This window comes from Schistocerca piceifrons, chromosome 5, assembly GCF_021461385.2.
Source record: "Schistocerca piceifrons isolate TAMUIC-IGC-003096 chromosome 5, iqSchPice1.1, whole genome shotgun sequence".
Lineage (NCBI taxonomy): Eukaryota > Metazoa > Arthropoda > Insecta > Orthoptera > Acrididae > Schistocerca > Schistocerca piceifrons.
The window spans coordinates 379,562,447-379,584,786 of record NC_060142.1 but is presented as its reverse complement, the minus strand read 5'-3'; the positions used below and the strand labels follow the sequence as shown (position 1 = coordinate 379,584,786).

Sequence of the window (22,340 nt, the reverse complement as noted above, 5' to 3'; positions counted from 1 at the left end):
GACCTGAAAACTATTTCCTGGTCATAATATCATAAAACCTATGCCCAACATCATAAGCATTGAGCTTCTCTAGAAGGAACAGTATTACTGGGTCAAAATACAGCCTTCAATCACATTTTATCTATAAGGAGACTGAATCTTTGGCTGTAAATGTATTCCTGAAACTTTTTAACAGGAAAGAAGATAGCAAGAGCTTCCTTTCAGTTTGACTTCAGGTCCTTGAGCAACCATCAGTGTTTTGTATGCAAATGTGATAGGTATTTAGTAAACAGAATGCTCTGGTTCCATATTCAGAAGCATCTGCTAGAGTAGTTAACATTTTAGTTCGGTCATACACGGTAAGAAATTTGGCCTCTAGTAAACTTTGTTTTAATTTGTCAAATTCATGTTCGCATTTGCCACTCCCAATTCATTTAGTTCCTGTTCATAACAGTTTATGAAGGGGTTAACTTGAGGGTGCTGATTGTAGAATGAATCTTTTGTAGTAATTAATTTGGCCAAACAGCTTGCTACTGCTTGAGATCTTTGAGAGATGGAAGATTATTAATTGTTTCAACATATTGCAGTGTCAATCTGGTGCCTAGTGACAGAATGTATCATATGTATTGGACTTAACTGCTGGAATATTATGCACTTCCCTTATTACAGTTTAAATTGCAAGTTTGTAAAATCTTAAATACAGATTTCAAAATACTTAACAGGGATTCAAGAGATTTCCCTGAAACACTGATGTCATCCAGGAAGTTTACAGTCTAGGAGCTTTCCTAATGAATGATTCTAAGCAGCACTGCAACACACTTCGTGTGCTGGCCATCACAATTGACAATATCTTTTATTGATAAAGTTCAAATGGAGTATTTATGATAAAAAATTTCTGTGTGTCCTCATCCACAGGTATTTGTGAGTAGGCATTATTCAAATAAATTTTCTCAAAATTTACACTGCCAGCTAATTTAGGCATCAGTCCTTCCAGCTTCAGAACTGGATGTACATTTATTAAGGATTGTGCATTGATTGCATTTCTGAATCACTGCAATCTTAAAGTGCAGTCTGGTTTTTGTCCTTTAATGCATACTTTAGACAATTTTGGTGCAGCGTCTGGCTTAAACATTGTGTGTGCTTCATAGTTTTAATCTAATTTTCACATCAGAAAAAATTATATCATATTTTTAACAAATAGTTTTCGCAAACTTTCAGTAGAAACATCATAGATTAAGACACACTTAACAATGATTATTAATAAAAATGATCATAATGTATAAAGTTTGAAAGGTTCAGCGTGGAAAATCAATCACTGTTGGTCTATTCCTGATTAAGAGTGAATGATGATTGACTAAACTAGTAGTGTGTGCATTTGGCTCTGCAGTTGGTAACTATATAAATCCTGGTAGTGTCTGTCGAAACATGTATGCTGTGAATCTTGGCGGATACTGCAACACTGAGAGACTCTGGAGACACTGGCTCTGGCTGAGTGGAGCTGCATGTCCAACTAAATATGCAAGTAATTTGTGAATTATTTGCAGCAGCATGGTATATAACACATTTTTAGTGCCATCTGTCGAGTCGAACCTTAATTATGCCAGATAGATACCACTATTTTAATCAAATGTGGCGTAAGTATAATACAGTCAGCTATGCGCCCTGTCCAATCATAATAATGTGGTGCTACATGGGTGACTGGCCTTTTGTCTGGTACACCCTGTGTGTATGGCTGTGCACTGCATCCACCGGCGGATACAGCAATAATCCAGTGGCCTTTAAAAGCCTATGCACAAATCAAATAGCACCAGTCATTTGGATTTCAGACCAATAGTGACTGGTTTATCTGAACGTAAGTCACATAGTGCAGATTATACAAGGAAAAAAGGGTATAAAAGAAACATAAGCAATGGCTCACTAAGGGAAGAGATTTATAAAGCTGACAGCATTGATGAAGAATTAGCCTCTAATCCTTCAGTGTTTTTAATCCTCTTTTCTCTGATACTAATATGATTAAAACTGGTTCACCTACATATTATTTATCTATGTTCAAGACTCAAAATTCCTTTTAGTTGCGTAAGTAGCAATGTGATGATGTACATATTATGCTAACTCTTTTCTCTGATACTAATATGATTAAAACTGGTTCACCTACATATTATTTATCTATGTTAAAGACTCAAAATTCCTTTTAGTTGCGTAAGTAGCAATGTGATGATGTACATATTATGCTAACAATAAGAAATAAACAGCAACTACCTTACACAGATGAGGAACAAATCAAAGAAGTGATTTTCCTGATACATTTACTGTTTTCATTAATGTAGTATCTAATAACTATTACACAATTTTGTGTAAACCTTGACTCTTTCCATTACCTTTAAGGCTATCTTTGATTGTAAGATTCACAGATCTATGAATGAACAAAATAATTAGTTACTTCCTGTTTTATCTCTGACAGTGCTGTTTCTATTAATATATTTTACTCTGGAATTTTCTGCTGCCAAGTTTCCCACTTAAGTATTTGACAAGACATCTAGGCAGTGTTCATTGAATTTAACTTCCTGCAGCCTTTGCTCAGCAATTGTACCATTATTCCCATCTATTTTGTACAAGAAGTCACGTCCGCAACTTTCAGAAAACTTAGGATCTTTGTTCTTGAGGGACGGAGTCCATGTTCGGGATTACTGAAAAACAGCAGCACAACATAATACATTATCACTGAAAGAGGTAGGACACTTCAAGTTAAATCATATGAAATTCTCTTGATGGCTCCTTCAAAAAATATTAACTTTTTGTTACACACTGTTTTCTTGTGTGACTGGTAACATTTGACTAAAATTGTTAGATAAACAATTTAATATTGCTCTTGAATTTAGATACTGATGTCTCAGGAACCCTGAGAAAATTTCTCAAATACAGCTGGTAAGTTCACAGTGGTTAGCATGTGTATAATGGCTAAAGTCTGTGTATACAGCATGTGCTTTTTTGTGGAATTCCACTGGTTGGATTCAACAATATTTTGTGTTCCTGAGAAGAAATTATCAGTGATTTCATCCTCTCTTTGGAACTTCTGTGACTTGTAGGTTTCTTTTGTTTTCTGTATTTCTAATAACTCCAAACCAATGATAATAGATTAAAGATATTTGAGAGATAAATTCTTCTCATTTTCCTCATCACCAACTCTCACGATCAATATCTTTCATAGTGGTCCTCCTTCACATTCTTCAGTTTCTGTTGTGAATGAGTATGGATATTCTATATTGCTGTTAAGGCTGTGATTTTTAGTTTGAAGACTTTCTTGGTGCAGCTCTACACATTGGTCTTCCTGAGCAAGACTCTTTAACTCTGAAAGAGTACTGAAACCCACAGTCATATGAACCTACTTACTATATTTAAGCTTAGCTCTCCTTCCACAATTCCACCCCCAAACATATACACACTCTCTTACTTTCTTTCATTAACAAACTGACTATTCCCCGTTGTCTTGGAAAGTGTTGTGTGTCCCATAAACTGATCCTTTATTTCAGTAAAGTTCCGCCATAAATTCCTTCCACCCCCTTTCATCCACCCCCCACCCCCAACATGATTCAGTAATCTCCTCATTAGTTATTAAATTTATCCATATAATCTTCAGCATTCTTCTGTAGCACCTTTCAAGAGCTGCTAATGGCTTCTTGTCTGAACTGCTTGCTATTCATATTTCACTTCCATGCAAGGCTCACTCCAGACATACACCTTCAGAAAAAACTTCCAAACATTAAATTTACATTAGATATTAACAAATTCCTCTTTTTCAGAAATGCTATCATTGCTACTATCAGTACGCATTTTATAAGAACAAAATTCTGCACTGAATGTTTAAATCTATAATTAAATGTTTCAGGTTACGTGAGTACATGCGCTCAGAATCAGAAAAAAGTTTTGATGAATGCCAGATGAGGCGTGCACGACTGCAGTCTCTTGGTCTTGCTTATCTGAGCCCTCAGAACAAGTCACTGGCACAAAGTTTTCGCTATATGCGCAACAAACCAACTATCATAGCATTCAAGACACCAAGCTTGGAGAACTGTGATGCCCAAGCTTCAGCAATGGCTCTTTCAATAGCAAGGCAAAATGGCTCAAACAGTGCTCAAAGTCCCGAAAGGATTGCTGAAGAAGGCCTAAGCCGTTCTCCTGTTGCCAGTGGAAGCAGTTCCCAACTCAGTTCAATAGAGCTTGCACTTACACATACACCTATCAACTATCCAGTTGGAAAACCACTTGCAGTGAGTATTAGGAAAAAATATGCCTAAAGCAATCTATTTATTGTAAAATAACTTGCTCGTTAAAAGTATTTTAGATTAATGATAACAATGGAGTGTAGAAAGAGTGAAATTGGAACATATGAGAGAAGTATTGCCAGTCTTTATATGGGCTATGATGTATGACTAGATAACTCGATACGTAAAAGCATTAATCACAAAAACAAATCTCAGCTGAGGTACTAATACATGATACAAAAATACTGACCAAGATAGCACAGTGAATACCACATACACCTGCACTTAGGAACATCTCTCAAACTATTATCTTGCAATATGACTTACATTTCTACAATGTAGGAAAAAATAGATTGGTACTTACCATAGCGAAGACATGTTAAGTTGTAAACAGACACCAGACCTGACCCGACCCGTGATGCTGGTGTTGGCAGTCACATGTGCATGAGATGTGCTTGCTTGTATGTGTTTCTCTTTTGCTGGTGAAGACTGTGGCCAAAAGCTTTACTTAATTGTTTTAATTGTGCCTGTCTGCAACTTAATGTGACTTCTTTAAGGTAAGTAGCAATCTATCTTTCCCTACATTGTTGATATTATTAACTGTAGGTTCCATTGTTTAACTTACATTTCTCATGTTTTTCTGAATCACTTAACAGTAACTGCCATGATGCTTCCATAAAGCAGGCCATAGCAAATTTTCTTTCACATCCATGACCAATCAAATTTGTACTTATCCTCTAATTGAATCTGGGTCTGCTGCATGGCAGTCAAATGCACTGACCACTCAGCTAAAGAGGGGCAGAGGCTGGAAGATAATTTACTGATGACTAAAGCATAACAGGCTGACGAGGTGCAAATATTGCACATTAATACAGTACTTCCTTTCTCAGTAAAACACGTACTGTAAATACCTTATAACGGTTAGAATACAATTAAATACTTTTCATATGCTCTCTATGTTCTCTACTTTCCATATCTTTCCTAGTTTGTTTATTTTTGTACTGTTTCCTTATTTTTGTCACATGAAATAATTTTTCTTTTTACTCATGGCTTTTCACACACTTAGCCCAATTTCTTCTTGTAATTTTAACTACCAGTTATTTACTTGTGATATCAGTGTCTCCTCTTACTGTCATAATGAGTGATATAGCATGTTAAAAATAAGCATGATTATGTACTTTTTAAAAAGCTTCCTACTTTTTCATATTTTTGGTATATACCAACTCTTCTCACCTTTCCAGCCACTGGACATTCCTCTTAAATTTTCCTAGGTCTCCAGCCATCTTAAGCCTTACTTAAAAACATTCCCATTTTAATGGGAAAAAAAACTAATTTAACTTTGCAACAGAATGGAGTGACAAAAATCTTTGACAATCTACCTACAGAAATATCAGTAACAGTGTTTTTAGTTGCAAATTAGAGCTGGTCTGCCTATACCACTGAGGAATTGGTTAGAAGTGAGATGTTAATTACGAATCTGTCATGTGTAGTTTGTAGCCACATCAATGTTTCTATTTGAGAATTGTGTAAAGCTTTTGTTAATTCACATGTTCCACATTACACAATCAAGTTCATCATAAATACGACCTCCTTAACCAAGAGGGTGGATCTTCTATGTCTCTCTTGTTCTTCTAGTTCTCATTACACATATGATAAGCATGGTGGGGTTATCAGATAGCAAAGGTTAACAGTTTCTGCTATAGTACTACATACAGCAACCAATATTTGTCAGTTTAATAAGCAACAAGAGTTAAGAATTTAACCTGGTTTGTGAGTCAGCCTTAAATTTCTACCCGACCCATCGTCACACACGAAACATGGGCCTAGTTTTCTTATTTTCAGCTACACATAATCGATGTGGAGCTCACTGTCTCTACATCATTCTGCATCTCACAACACTCTGAAAGTAGAATGGAGATTTTCTCACCACTCTCTAGTGTTAGCTGTTGCCTTCATGACTTTCAGCTACACAAATACCATTTTTTGCACATAATTTAATCTAGGACTTAAGTGTCTTTCCTGCAATAAATCTCCAACATTCCACTGCTTCAGTCTTTTCTCTCTCTTTTAGCTGAACAGAGGAAAAAAAAATCTGAAGAGTTAGTGTACTAATAAACATTTTATTCTGTTCCAGACTTTTAAACTCTCTTTATGATTATTATTCTTTTAGTGGGCAGAGATAGGGCTGGAGACATCAGGTAGGAGGAGGCCAATGTCCATATGGTGGCACATTGAGCTGAATGGGCAGGGAGGGGGGGGGAGGGAGGGGTGGGGGGCAGGTGGGCAGGTGAAGCCGATGGGAGAGAGAATGGGTTGACGAGGTTCTGGAGGCACAGAACAGGATGCCCTGGCCATAGGTTCAGATCATGAAGATATCATCAATGAACCTAAACCAGAAAAGGGGTTTGGGCCCTTGACAGGCTAGAAAGGTTTCCTCTATGTGGCCCAAAGACAGGTAGGTATAGGAGGGTGCCATTCAGATGACAATGGCTGTGCCACAGGTCTGTTTATATGTCTGTCCCTCAAATGAGGACTAGTTGTGCATAAAAATATAATTGGTGAAGTGTATAAGGCATGAGATAGTGGGTCTGAAGTTGGCAGGATATTGAGAAAGGCAGTGTTTAATCAGAGAAAGGCCATCAGTTTGTAGTATGTAGGGGCATGGTATTAATAGTGACAAGTATGGATGCATGATGTAATGAGGTGGGGACAGTAGTGTGACAGCGAAGGAGGTAGTTTGTATCTTCGATATAAGAGTTTTTGCTACAGGCAAATGATGGGAAGTGTTGGTCGACAAGAGTTCCTTTCAGCTACAAGCTATGAGACTTCCACTCTCAAACCCCTTGCCACAGGTATCATACCCTTGTTGAAGACATGTGTGCAAGACCTATCTGGTTCACCCAGCCACAACATCCTACTCTAATCCTGTAAGTTTATCCTATCCCATCAGAAGCAGCACCACTTGCAGCTCAGTGGGTGGCCCTCATGGTTTCTCTGGGTAACAATGTTTCATCTTTACCTTAACCACTCACATAACAGACTATAGTGTGCCAAAAAAATTGGATGAAATTTCATACATAATGTATGTGTAAATTAGTCATTTGGAATCCACACAGATCAGGATGTAATACACCGTTCTGAGTTCTAAAGACACGGTGAAGTTTCTGGGCCTCACTTTTGATTCTAAGCTTACATGGCTGCCACACATTAAGGAACTGAAAAAACGGTCTCTTAAGGCGCTGTCTATTTTAAAATGTCTTAGTCACCACACATGGGGAGCAGACAGGAATTGTCTGCTCCGGTTTAACAGAGCCTTCATGGGGTCACGGCTTCATTATGTATGCACGGTGTATGGGTCTGCAAGACCCACTTATTTAAAGCTGTTGGATGTGGTGCAGCTTGAGGGGATTCGGTTGGCCACTGGGGCGTTCAGAACGAGTCCCATACCGAGCCTCTGTGGGGAGGCAGGTGAACTGCCACTTCACCTCCGGTGGCGTCTACTAATGGTGCGCCAGGCCTATAAAACATTATCCACACCATACACACCTGCATACCACACTGTTGCTCGGCCTCCACTGGAAAGCCTTTTTCACAACCAGCAACGAGCAACAAGGCCGTATGGGATTCATGCAAAGGATTGCCTTTTAGAGATGGGTGTGGCCGTTTTTAATGTTTCACATCGAGGTTGGAGCGGATATCCACCTTGGCTCCTCCAGAGGCCCAGACTGATTTCAGATTTGGCAAATTTTAAGAAAGACAGTACATCAGATTTTACTTTCAAATCTTTGTTTTTTAATATTTTAGATAGGCATCATGATTTTACAGTAGTCTACACTGATGGATCCCAACAGGGGGATTTTCTTGGCTGCTCAGTAGTATTCCCCAAACGTGTCATCAGGATTCGCCTTCCCCAGGAATAGACTGTTTTTTTCTGTAGAACTTCACGCGATCCTGAAGGCATTGGAGCAGATACGGTGTACTCGGGGCAAACACTTTCGAATTTGCTCTGACTCACTGAGTGCGTTACAGTCACTGCAGAACCTGTGCCCAGCGGAGAAGTTGGAACAGCTGATTTACGACCAACTGTACATCCACCAACAACAGGGCAAACAAGTGTCATTTTGCTGGGTGCCAGAGCATGTGGGTATACAAGGAAACGAACAAGCTGATCGAGCTGCCAAGGACGCCTGCAGATTACCGGAGGTGACACAATGTTCTATTCCTTTGCAAGGCGTCGTTTCTGTGCTGCAGCGGAAGTCTATGCAGTTGTGGGAGGAGGAATGGCTGGCGGTGAGGGAAAATAAGCTGCAGTTTGTGAAACCCACCATCCAGCCGTGGTGTTCCTCCTCCCGGGCACCTAGGCGGGACGAAGTGACCCTTACACGTCTTCGCATAGGGCACTGTCCTCTTACACATGCCTTCTTACTATGGCGAGAGGAACCCCCACTGTGTGATGCCTGTGGCGTACGAATCACTGTATGCCACATTTTAGTTGAGTGTGATTTATATTGTTTTGTCAGGCCAGAAGTTAATATTAGTGGGGATCTGCCCTCGATTTTAGCCGATGACAAGGCGAGTGTCAAGAAAGTTCTAAGGTACTGTGATGTTTCTGGGCTTCAGCCTAAAATTTTAGGTTGGAATTTTTAGTGTGTTGCCGAGTGGCTGACCACTCCTTTTTATTCGTGTAATAGGCCAGTTCCAAACATGTGCTATGTGTTTCACTTTAACCCCTTCCCCTACGTTCTCCTGCAGTTCTCCTCTTTACATACTGCTTTCCACTTTGCTACTGTTGACGTGCACACTGCCTATGTAGACTGTCACCTTTAATTTTAGTCTTATTTTTGCACTTGCTGCATTTTAGTGACACTCGTCCGTTATTGTTTCCATTCGGGCGCTAAAGACTACACTGTTGAGTGCCCATAACACCATATCCATCAATCACACAGGATGTAATGTTGATCCAGGCATGGAGCCATTATTCACTTGGATGCTTTGGAGGTTATAAGAAATTCTAGATGTACAGAGTACGGAAAAATACTACAGCACAGTATTTAAAACTAACATTTAACACATTTAAGGTGAACATCAAAACCAGATCATCTACATTTTTTGTATCACAACAGACCAGGAAAATTCTCTGTGCAGACTTACGTGATTTTTAGAGCACTGGACCTGGTGACATGATTGTGCAATGAAGTTATTTATCTGAAACTTCCTGGCAGATTCAAACTGTGTGCCAGTTCGAGACTCAAACTTGGGACCTTTCTTCCAGGAGTGCTAGTTCTGCAAGCTCTGTAGAGCTTCTGCGAAGTTTGGAAGATGAGAGGCAAGGTGCTGGCAGAATTAAAGCTGTGAGGACAGGTCGTGAGTCATGTTTGGGTAGCTCAAGTGGTAGAGCACTTGCCCGCAAAAGGCAAAGGTCTTCAGTTCAAGCCTCAGTCTGGCACACAGTTTTAATCTGCCAGAAAGTTTCATATCAGTGCACACTCCACTGTAGAGTGAAAATTTCATTCAAGTTACTCATCTTCTACAATTCCTCAAATGCCTGTGAAGTTGTTTAACAGATGAGAAACCACTCCAAAATATTTGAGAATCCCTTCTCCGCTTACAAAAGAGGGGCAAGAAAGTGTCATTCTACTGGTACTTGAGAATAAAGGAGAATGAATTAGCTGGTAAAATAGCTAGATGGGGCCTGTAATCATAACAGCATAAAATGATATGCAACTTCTCTGCTCTCATTTATCTTGCAGTGTGTCATCCAGTGGTAGGAAAGAGTGTATGAGAGGAAATGATCACAACGAAATTCACTATTTACCGAGGCATACTTCCTACTGACCTCGTCAAAATGTGCAACTTACTCTAACCTGACTTTGGACTGCACATTAATTAATGATGCACAAGTTGCTTTTTCACAGAAAGCATCAACCAGGACAAAGTGTGCATGACACATCACATACAATGTGTGTCCTTCAAATGACTATATCTTCTATTCTCCAAACTGCCATCTATTTTAGAAAATAATGATGAAAATGTAATTTTTTGTATAATATCTGGTCTCCAACTTAAATTACCTGAAAAGAAAATTTTCTGTATACCAAATGACAAGACATAGATTTTTTCATTAATAATAGTTTATGGGATTACAAGTGTGCATGAAGTGTGACAAGTTGAAAGTTTGTGTACACTAAAACTGTGGCTGATAACTTCATGAGCTTTTAAAATGTCTGCTGGTCAGAGGGAAGGCAAAGCTAATAAATAATACAAGGAGAGGCAAGAAGTGTTGGAAGAAAGGGAAAGTCATTGCAAACCACCTAACTAGGAGATACCCACATGTAGGAATAGAATCAAAAGTGAGAACTGACTAACAATCAACATTAGAAATACGGAGTATTAGTTACGAGCTGCTAATAATTAACAGATTAAAGATTAGGATTAAACTTCAAGGAGGTTGTGGGAGCAAATACAAAAAACTTAGGTGTTAAAACATCATTAACAGGAGCAGAATAAAGTGAAAATTAGCCTTTCAAAACTTTCATATTTTTTTCTATAAGAACTTCCAAAACGAATTATAATTTTCCAAGGAAAGAGAGAGACTTAATTCCTCCTGAAGATATTTGCAGCACTATATTCTGTAAAGAAAGACTATGTGAAAGAATGTGTTGCTAGATCCTTTAATTTCAAATATTACACTTATTAGTAGAATATAATCTGAAAAAATAAGCTGCACTTACAAAGATAATTTGATGAAATTAGCTACACAAATAGTGATGTACATTATAAATTAGTTGGTTAGAAGCCACCACACTGTAAACAAATGCACCAGTTCTGCTTGTAACTCTCCCACAAGATAACATTTTTCAAGCAATTACTATATTAACCTATTATAAGTTCACTAATTCACTTGGGTCAAGGTAAAAGCTGAAACTCCAATTTTTGTATCTCTGTAAGAGGAATTAATATTACACACAAACAAAATAGCCATATTCATCAAAAGCAGATAAAACCTAGCAGGAGCATCCAACTATCACAAGATAAGAGTTTCAATACAAATAAGAAATGTGCAGAAGAGCTGTACATCACAAAGGGAAAGATAACAGTTAAACAAACTTAGAAATATGAGGTATAACAGAAGCAAGAAGAAACATTTTCACTGCAATAGATGATATTTAAATTAGGACATATTTCTCTTCCATATGTATTGTGCTGTTCTTCTGGACAATGTATAACCCTGATGGTCTTTTTCCCATCAGAATGTTCAGAAACGTTTTTCCTCTTTAGCCCCTCTCATTCTGACCCACTTCATTTTACACATTTGGTTTCTCAGTTATTGGTTTTGTTTTGTTATGAAGTACATTCATTATTTTCAATAAATTATCTACAATGATGGTATTATCATAAACCACAGTGAATAACAATAATAATAATAATAATAATAATAATAATAATAATAATAAACCCTTGGAGGCCCGGGAAAAGACTAGGCCTCCGGTATGTTCTGCCAGTCGTAAAAGGCGACAAAAAGAACAAACCACTAATAGGGCTAACCCCCCTTATGGTGTGATTAGTTGGTTCAGGACAGAACTAATGAAGCCTCTGACAAGTGCTGTTGTGGTCAGGGACGACGCTTGAACCCTATGCTCGTCCACAATGGTAACGACACTGCTAGCCACGTGGCAAATGATTTAAATCCAAATAGATGTGTTTTGCAGGATATCCTTCCTGCAACCACTCTAGAAGGAAAACAGACACAGAGAATGAGATGGTCAGATGAAGTTAACCAACACCTCATATTCTGTTATTACCAAGCAACAAACTTAGGAACCAACACAACTGGATACAGATCACAAGTATACACAACATTTATTACCAGATACCCAGAATTAAAATTTTTAACAGAACGACGACTAGCTGATCAGATTCGTATAATAATCTAGAATAACAAGATACCCCAGTCAGAATTAGAAAACTTCAAACAACAAGTACAACAAATACTGGAACAAAATAATGTGCAATCAGAAGAAGAAGAAAATACAGTAATGGACTCAAACATCCCAGAGCAAGAACAACACGCATCAATTAAACAATCAGAGGAAAACGAAATCTTAAGACAGCCACCAGAACAAGCACAAGTAGAGCATGAAGTGACACACATGTTAGATATAGAAGAAAAATTTCAGTTGACATATATAGAATACAAAGACACAAATACAGACATTAGACCATTCTTGCATAGACCACCAAATAACCCACAAGTCAAAACAACAACTACTACTATCAACACAATCATACACAACAAAATAAATGAAAACACAACTATGGAAGAGTTACAACTACTGGTTTATGTAGGAGCACTCACTACACTAAATATACACACTAGGCAGAGATCAGAACCAACCAACACACAGAAGAAACCCACAAAACCAGCATGGCAACACAGGCTACAGATCAGAATAGAAAAACTGAGAAAAAGACATCGGACAGCTAACACAATTTATTAGAAATGAAATATCAGACAAAAAATGAAAAAGGTTAGGTAACATCTCACAACAAGAAGCGATAGAGCAATTAGATGAAAGGAAGCAGAAATTACAAGCATTGGCCAAACGACTTAGAAGATGACAGAAAAAAGTGAAAATGGAAGGAAACAAAACCAAACATTCAACACAAACCAAAAGAAATTTTACCAGACATTAGATAACACACACATTAAAATAGACCATCCACCAAACCTAACAGACATGGAACACTTCTGGAGCAGCATATGGTCAAACCCGGTACAACATAACAGGCATGCATGGTAGATACAAGCAGAAACAGACAAATACAAGATGATACCACAAATGCCTGAAGTGATAATTTTGCAACATGAAGTCACCCGAGCAATTACTTCTACGCACAATTGGAAAACCCCTGGAAATGATAAAATATCAAATTTCTGGCTAAAGTAGTTCACCTCAACACATTCACATCTAACTAAATTATTTAACAATTACATTGCAGACCCATACACAGTCCCTGATACACTTACACATGGAATAACTTATCTGAAACCTAAAGATCAAGCAGACACAGCAAACCCAGCAAAATATTGCCCCATAACATGCCTACCAACAATATACAATATATTAACTTCAGTCATTACACAGAAATTAATGACACATACAACACAGATCAAAATTATAAATGAAGAACAAAAAGGCTGTTGCAAAGGAGCAAGAGGATGTAAAGAGCAACTGATAATAGATGCAGAGGTGACATATCAAGCTAAAACTAAACAAAGGTCGCTGCACTATGCATACATTGATTACCAAAAAGCTTTTGATAGTGAACCCCACTCATGGTTACTACAAATATTGGAAATATACAAAGTAGATCCTAAATTGATACAGTTCCTAAACATAGCAATGAAAAATTGGAAAACCACACTTAATATCCAAACAAATTCAAATAATGTCACATCACAGCCAATACAGATTAAGCGTGGAATATACCAAGGAGATTCATTAAGTCCTTTCTGGTTCTGCCTTGCTCTGAACCCTCTATCCAACATCCTAAATAATACAAATTATGGATACAATATTACTGGAACATACCAACACAAAATCACACATTTGCTATACATGGATGATCTAAAACTACTGGCAGCAACAAATCAACAACTCAACCAATTACTAAAGATAACAGAAGTATTCAGCAATGATATAAATATGGCTTTTAGAACAGACAAATGTAATAAAAATAGCATAGTCAAGGGAAAACACACTAAACAAGAAGATTACATATTGGATAACCACAGCGACTGCATAGAAGCGATGGAAAAAACAGATGCCTATAAATATCTAGGATACAGACAAACAATAGGAATAGATAATACAAATATTAAAGAAGAACTAAAAGAAAAAAATAGACAAAGACTAACAAAAATACTGAAAACAGAATTGACAGCAAGAAACAAGACAAAAGCTATAAATATTTATGCTATACCAATATTGACCTACTCATTTGAAGTAGTGAAATGGAGTAACACAGACCTAGAAGCACTCAATACACTTACACGATCACAATGCCACAAATATAGAATACATCACATACATTCAGCTACAGAAAGATTCACATTAAGCAGAAAGGAAGGAGGAAGGGGTTTTATCGACATAAAAAACCTACATTATTGACAGGTAGACAATTTAAGAAAATTCTTTCTAGAACGAGCAGAAACTAGCAAAATACACAAAGTAGTCACTCGTTTAAATACATCGGCTACACCATTGCAATTTCATAGCCACTTCTACAACCCTTTAGATCATATAACATCAAAAGATACAAAGAAAGTAAATTGGAGAAAGAAAACGCTACATGGCAAGCACCCGTATCATCTAACACAGCCACACATCGATCAAGACGCATCCAACACATGGCTAAGAAAAGGCAATATATACAGCGAGATGGAAGGATTCATGATTGCAATACAGGATCAAATGATAAACACCAGATATTACAGCAAGCATATTATTAAAGATCCCAATACCACAACAGATAAATGCAGACTTTGCAAACAACAAACAGAAACAGTAGACCACATCACAAACGGATGTACAATACTAGCAGATACAGAATACCGCAGAAGACATGACAATGTAGCAAAAATAATATATCAACAACTTGCCATAAAACATAAACTAATAAAACAACACGTTCCCACATACAAGTATGCACCATAAAATGTACTGGAGAATGATGAATAGAAGTTATACTGGAACAGAACCATTATAACAGATAAAACAACACCACATAACAAAGCTGACATCATACTCACCAATAAAAAGAAGAAATTAACACAACTAATCGAAATATCTATACTCAATACAACAAACAGGAGAAAAAATTGTAAAATACATCCAACTGGGTGAGGAAGTCAAGGACGTGTGGCATCAGGATAAAGTTGACATTATACCAATTATACTATCAACTACAGGAGTCATACCACACAGTATCCATCAGTACATCAACGCAATACAGCTACATCCAAACATATATATACAACTACAGAAATCTGTAATTATTGATAAATGTTCAATTACCAGAAAGTTCCTAAATGCAATGTACCGTACAGTTAAAAGGAAGTCACGCTTGACCAAGGTCCGCTTCACTTTCCATTTTTAACCAGACATAACGTCTGAGAAAGGAAAGAAATAATAATAATAATAATAACAACAATGATGTATTAATAATAGAGAAGTTTGTGCTCTACAGTGCACTAGTAATACCAGCATGTGAAACAGCTGGAGGAACAAATTTCTTATTAACTTCTTTGTTACTGTGGAGATGTTTCTTAAATTACGCGTATTGAACACTGTTACATGGTAAATATTGCATGATTAATCTTTGTCTTGTTCTGTCGCTCTTCAGATAAACTGTTGAAGAATTTTCCTGAAGGCTCCCACAGGCAATGTCAATTTTTAGTAACAAACTTTAGAACATCAGGCAATATTAATCAGTAAAATTAAATGACAACTATAATATAAAAACTCACATTTTGACCACATTTTAAAAACGTAAGCTTTTGTTTTATTGTTGCTGTTTAGTTTATTAGTATTAAGCAGCCCAGTAACAAAATGAACTTTACTAAAGTGTGGTCTCATTTATTTATTACGCTTCACTGGGGAAACTGTCAGTGATAAAATGTCATACCAAAATGTAGATCAATTTCCATAAATTGGTATGACACTTACCGTCTTCATTAAGGTGAAGTGTAGATGCTACAAGCTGACGATAGAAGCCACATAGTGATTATGAGGAGGGGAGAGAGCTATGGTTAAACTTTCAGTGAATATGGCTATTCGACCTAATGGCAACAATTTTGATAATATTGTTGGCAGGAACTGGGTGTTGAAATTTGTAGTGTTTCATTGTGGTGGTTTCAATAAATGTCAGATGATACAATAGTAACTGTAGATATGTTTTGTACAGAAAATCTCGGAAGAAAATTTAACTGAATTTGCAGACATTCAGTTAGATGAAGAAACTGAGGTGAGTTTCCTGATGATTCATACTGCATGCAGAACGCTCTCTTCACATTACTGGATGCAATATGAAGAATCTGTGAAGATGCATGAGCTGATTGTAGCCTCTCATGTCTTTATTTTTTAATTATGTGCGTCAGTGAGTTGAATCTTTAACACTTTCAGCCTCCTCCTTGATTTCGCTACTCTAAATACATTCTCACTGCTATGACATTAACTTCTGAAGTTGTTAGTAGCTGATGCGACATTTATAGTGTCTGCATTCTTTTTATAAAGTTTATGCATTTCAAATAAACGTAGTTTCCATTGTTATAAGACACTGATGAACAAAATACCTCATAATTTTTGCCATCAATTTTTAAAAAGATAAATGGTATGGGCCTATGGAAAGAGATACAAGGGCCAGTCAAATGAAAACTCTAATGGAAAAAGTAAGTAAACTGTTTCTTATTTCACCCAAAGTAATTACCAAAACTGTTAAAACATTTATCCCAGTGTGAAACCAGATGGTCATTGTCGTCATGGAAAAACATTTTCAGTTGCCTATGGAATCATCAGTGTACCCAGCCATGGACCTCTTCATCCACAGCAAATGGACAGCCAAGAATGTTATTCTTCAGGGCTCCAAAAATATGGAAATTGCATGGATAGAGATGGGGACTGTATGGAGGATGCATAAGGTTTCCCAGAGAAACTTCTGCAGCATAATTCAAACCACCTCAGCAACATGTGGGATAAATGTAGGAAGAGTTCCAGCGATTACTTTTGAAATAATTGACAGTTTGTTGACAAAGTTTTCAGAATATTGTACTGTATCAAAATGTAGAAAACTATACTGGAGAAACCAATGTTTCATCAATGGTTACAGTGGCTTTCTTCTAGGCCTACTGGTGTGTTTTAGATATGCAGTCATTACTGCTCACTGAGAATGACATGTCGCACTTTTAAAATATTGTTGTTAAGACTGGTCTCATGAGATAGAAGGAGTGGGAACTTAACTGTAATAAGTCACTATTATGGAGGGAGTGAGGCTCAGCTGTTGTCTATTGCTTCATGCATTGCATGCCACGAATGGTGGTTATTGATAAATGAGGTGTGGGCTCCTGTCTTCTTCCTACTGAACGCATACCACGCAGTGGCAGTTAATCACTGGCAGCACTCTCATCTAATGTTATTGGTACAGCCTGATGGACTCTTGATGGCTAGCAACCATGATGTGGCAAACCTGAGCTTATCCTCTGCTCATGTCATAATTATTGAGTATTTGTATGGCTTCTTGTGTTTCATCAAACCCACCTGCTTGGCAGGCACACAAGTTTCATTAAATTTTATTTCCTTGCCGCAGTCTTGCTAGTATTTGGCCACTGCAGATTTGTTGTATTGCCCTAGATGAATGTAGCACCCGTATTCCTGTTGCCTGTCAGTCTCACTAAAGTACACGTCTCCATACTGGGAGTCCACCTTGTACAGACCTGTAGGTGTAAGGCATTTATGTTTTTCTTTGTGGAGCCCAGTATAACCAGGATCTTGCAGCTGCTGTAGCAGGCAGGCTGGACACCAACCCAGAGAAGATGTTTACCAATCTAGTTTATGACATTTTTCATGTATGGTAAGCACTCTGCAGGCTGCAGTTTGTTGATTTCTTGCCTATCTTGATTTCTTTTGTTGGTTGTCATGGCTGTTTTGGTTGGTTTATGGTTGTAACTATAGGCCCACTCCTTCTGCATCATGAGAACTAATCGTAACAGTGATCTTTTAAAACTGTGACATAACATCGTGTTCTGTGAACAGTAATGACAAAATATAAGTGACTCTGCACAACTAAAATACCAGTATACCCAGGAGGAGGCCACTGTAACTGTGGATGACATTGTCTCTCCAGTATAGCTTTCTTCACTTTAGGACATGGTACAATAATCATAAAACTTTTATGTAAACTGACTCTGTGTGCAGAAGCCTAAGAAATTATACAGAGACAGTTTACTTACTTTCTTATGTCTTTTTTCTTTTGACTGACCCTTAAACTAAAACACAGTTGGACCAACTGATAAGAGATGGTAAGAGAAGTAGAACTTGTTCCCATTTAACACATGACATGAAGAGGGAAAAAAGGGAAACATTTAAAGAAAAGAAAGTAAGACATGTGGAAATATTAAACTGTGGCTAATGAAACATGAGTTATTGAGACAATGGTCAAAGTACCAGTACACATACCTTTTATAGTACAAAATGGGAACTGATTAGAGTTCTTGAAAACGCTCATTCACCAAGTCCAAAACAACTGAAAGTATTTCTTCAAATCCTGTCACAACTTTCCTCATGTTCTATGTTAATGGCTCGAATCCCTTTGCACTTCTGTGGTGTGTGGACTAAGGGATTAACGTTCCAGACTTCCTGTGAAAATCTTTTAAGATATAAGAAAGAAAATAATTAAATTCACAAATTCACCCCATAGTGCTCAGAGCCATTTGAGCCACAGATTCACCTGGTAAGGTATGACACACATGAAGAAAAAAAATAAAATTTCTGGAACAAGAGTCTTTAGCTTTAAAATGCACACCACGCTGGTGGAGAGCTATACAGTGTTTAGAGGTACCTAATTTCCAGTTCAAGTGCTTGAAGGTGATGCAAAAGGATGGAAATAAAAAAGTCTGCGTCAAAAGGCTACACAATTTAGGTTTTACTGGGAGTGCAAACATACTATGGAGGCCATCACTGCTAAAAAGAAAGACGCTAATGATACAGAAAATAAGCAAGCAGTAAATGATGTTTTTAGAAAATGAAAAATAATGACAAAAAGAGATGGAGAAACATGAAAAAATGGCTGATTAAGAGGAGATACGGCACAGAAAAGGCAAAGAGAAAAAGCAAAATGTCACAGAAATCTGAAGTGCAAGAAACTTAGAAATCTGTATTTGAAGAAGCAGCCATGGTAGCGACTACATGATGCAGCAAAAATTTCTTAACTGAAATGTAATATGAAACAAATAGATAACATCAATGAGGGAGAGATCTCAGCTGGCTTAAAAGGAGAGAGCAAGAATAGCTCACGACAACAGAGACTGATAACGAATTACTACTACTAATACTACTACTACTACTACTACTACTACTAGGTGGTAGTAGTTGTAGGTAGTAGGCAGTGGTAGCCACCATCACAACTTCATGTTGACTTTTGAGGAAAAGGACTTTCAAAACAAAAATAAAATAAATAGATGAAAAAGCTAGTGCACATATCTGGTACCACATAACAAGCAAAAGATTTTGCTAAGAAAGTTTTCATTTAATTTTCATTTTATTTGTTATTAATTACGTTTCTCCTTAAAGTCACATCATGGTTTGGGTAGACACATCAGTAACTTACTCATTCCATCAGTTATTGTTCCCTCATAAAAATGGCGAGGTCACCTGCACATTGTGCAAATACGCGTCATGTTGTCCCAAACTACATACAGAATTTGAGAAAACATACTGATTCTGCATGTCTGTACAAAATTGTTGTAAATTTATCTGTCACTCATCAGAACAAATTTGGAACCTGTGTGTCACTAAGTTTGACTGTGGTATGCATGCTGATGAACCTGAGTACAGTATTACTCATGAAAAATACAATATCTGCAGAGAGACTGGAATATGACTTGGAGGAAATGAGTCATCAGATGTATTTTGTTATTTCATATGGATGAAATTAATCACATGTTAATGCTATTTTGCAGTGTTGCAGTAATGTCAAACATAAATAAATCTAATCTAATCTAATCTAATAACAAATGCTTGTAAGGTTCAGTACTTAGCTTCATGATGCAAAATTACAGTGTTACCAACAGACACACTTTGCAATATTGTAGTTTCATCTCATGAAGCTGATAATGGCCAGCCATTTTGTCTCTTTGTAATTTCTTAATTTCTTTAAGTGAATATTTCTTTTCATACAATTGTTTCTAAAGTAAAATTTGAGGTATCAAGCTGAAGTGTCACCTTATAAGGTAATACACAACAAAGTTAGGTTGATCTAAGGTACTGGATAAAAAGAAGAGGAAGGAAAGGAGATGAGGAGGAGGCCATGCTATCAATCAATGAATCTCTTCCATTCTCCTGAAGAAGTATAGACAAACTAACAAAAAGTCAAACCACAATGGCTAGGTAGAGACTTAAATGTGACTCCAATGAAGAGTCTTTGTTTTCATCACAGTTCTTCTTCAATATAGCCAAACAGCCATGTAAATTCATCCAAAATAAATACATCTGTGATTTTAAGTAATATTCATAAAGCACTGAGGAGCTGAACACCAGCAGGTCACAGTTTATGTAAATCGCTTAGTTTAATAGTATTCTTATGTACTTTCGAGTAGAAGTGAACAGCAACTGTTTATCTGCTTTTAGTTGTGCTTTCTCTTTGGTCATATGAGTCCGCATATTTTTTTGTCATTAATATAGAGAGAGTAAAATTTGTAATGCAGTTTCCCACCAGTATAAGTGTTGGTGCGACAGTATTTACTTCATCTCTGTTAGCATTGTTCTTTCTCAGTTATCCCCTGACTGCTTTCGTGGCTAATTTTTTCACAGTTTAATATAGTTTTTTGATAATAAGAAATGGATAGGGACTGTTCTTCTTGTGTGTAGACACTAGGTGAATGGGCTGCTCTCCAGAATAGGCCAGAAGGCACAATGTTTTTGTTGCACCAGTGGTGAAAGCGGTCATACATTTGGTATTGCCAGAATCCACTAGCAACACCAATGTCACAGCATCTTCTGACATTCATCATCTGGGTAGTCTGGCCTCACATGAAGGTATATAGTGGATAGTGGTGGGTTTTTGTTATCTCTAGATGGAATGTGAAAGTGGATGCACAGATGGCCCCCTTCTGGCTTAGGTACAGACACGGTATGCTGCTCAGTGTTTGTAATGCATTTGAGATGACAGGGGATGCCTCGTCTGTTGTGCCAGTGTTCATTTTCCTCTTACATCTGGAAAAATACAAAAGAGTGGGTCTGTTGTCCATTGGGATCTCTGATGGTAGGAGTTAGCCCTTAATTGAAATTGCTGGCAATTTGGGAAAGGAGGTCAGTCATGTGGAGGTATTTGCCAGTGACTACTGAACACATTGGGTGCAACAGATTGCAAATAGTGGCTCATGTTGGCATGAACGACACTTTTTCCGTGCATTCTGGGGTCACATTTAGCAAAAATGGAATTTCACTCCCTGAAGCTAATAATGGCCAGCCAATTTCTCCCATGGTAATTTCCTTGCTTTCTTTTGGCACTTGGTTGGCTTAATGAAGGTAACAGTGTGTGTGGTGTGCACATAGGGATGTCCATAATAAAATGCTTGGCCAAATCAAAGACAGATCAGTTGCATTACTCCTGGAGGAGAACATTCAGCCTTGCATATCAGCTATAGGAAATTTTAATCTGTTATTGGTAAACTGCAAGTGCATCCATGGTAAGCTCCCCAAATAATTTATTAAAGGTAATAATGCCTACTAGTATTAGGAGCAAAAAGTTCGCTGAAACTGGAAGTGAACAGCAGCAAAATACTAAATTCACTTTGGAATATATAACCACAAAGGATACGTTAGGCACCAGTGTTGGCAGCATACTCATTGCCATAAAATACTCTACAGTATCTAGTGAGGTTATTATAGATTCTGACTGGTCTGGGTGCAGGTAAACATCAAAGGTGGCTCAAATGCAGTGGCCTGTACATACCACCTATACCAGAGAATTTCGGAGACAACTTGGAGAATATCATGAGTACATTTCGTGATCATGCATCATAATCAAGCGGGAGAGAGCAGAGGGACTTCAATTTGCCAATGAAGGAATGGTAGAGTAATGTGATTAACATTCGTATCAGAGATAAGGATTTTTGTGAGAGTGTTCTGACTGTTTTCGTCTGAAAATTACTTTGAGCAGATACTTAGAGAACAGATGTATGAGGGCAATGTCGTAGACCAACTAGTAACTAAAACACCTGAACTTTTTGAATCACTTATGGACTAGGAGGGAATTGGTAATTATAAAGCTGTGATAGCATCAATGGCTATGGGCATTATAAGGAATATTTGAAAAATAGTA

At 37.4% G+C, this 22,340-nt stretch overlaps 1 protein-coding gene across 2 annotated transcripts in view; it reads left to right on the top strand.

Annotated features, from left to right (window-relative positions):
* The window catches only part of LOC124798102 (NADPH oxidase 5), a 495,656-nt gene that overhangs the window by 386,226 nt on the left and 87,090 nt on the right, over positions 1-22,340 (top strand). The window contains exons 15-16 of one of the 2 annotated variants that reach the window (XM_047261352.1): positions 3,866-4,247; positions 16,209-16,268. In XM_047261352.1, coding sequence (XP_047117308.1) covers positions 3,866-4,247; positions 16,209-16,268 — 442 coding nt within the window. The remainder of the gene's footprint in view (positions 1-3,865; positions 4,248-16,208; positions 16,269-22,340) is intronic. The other variant, XM_047261353.1, reaches the window with a different exon arrangement.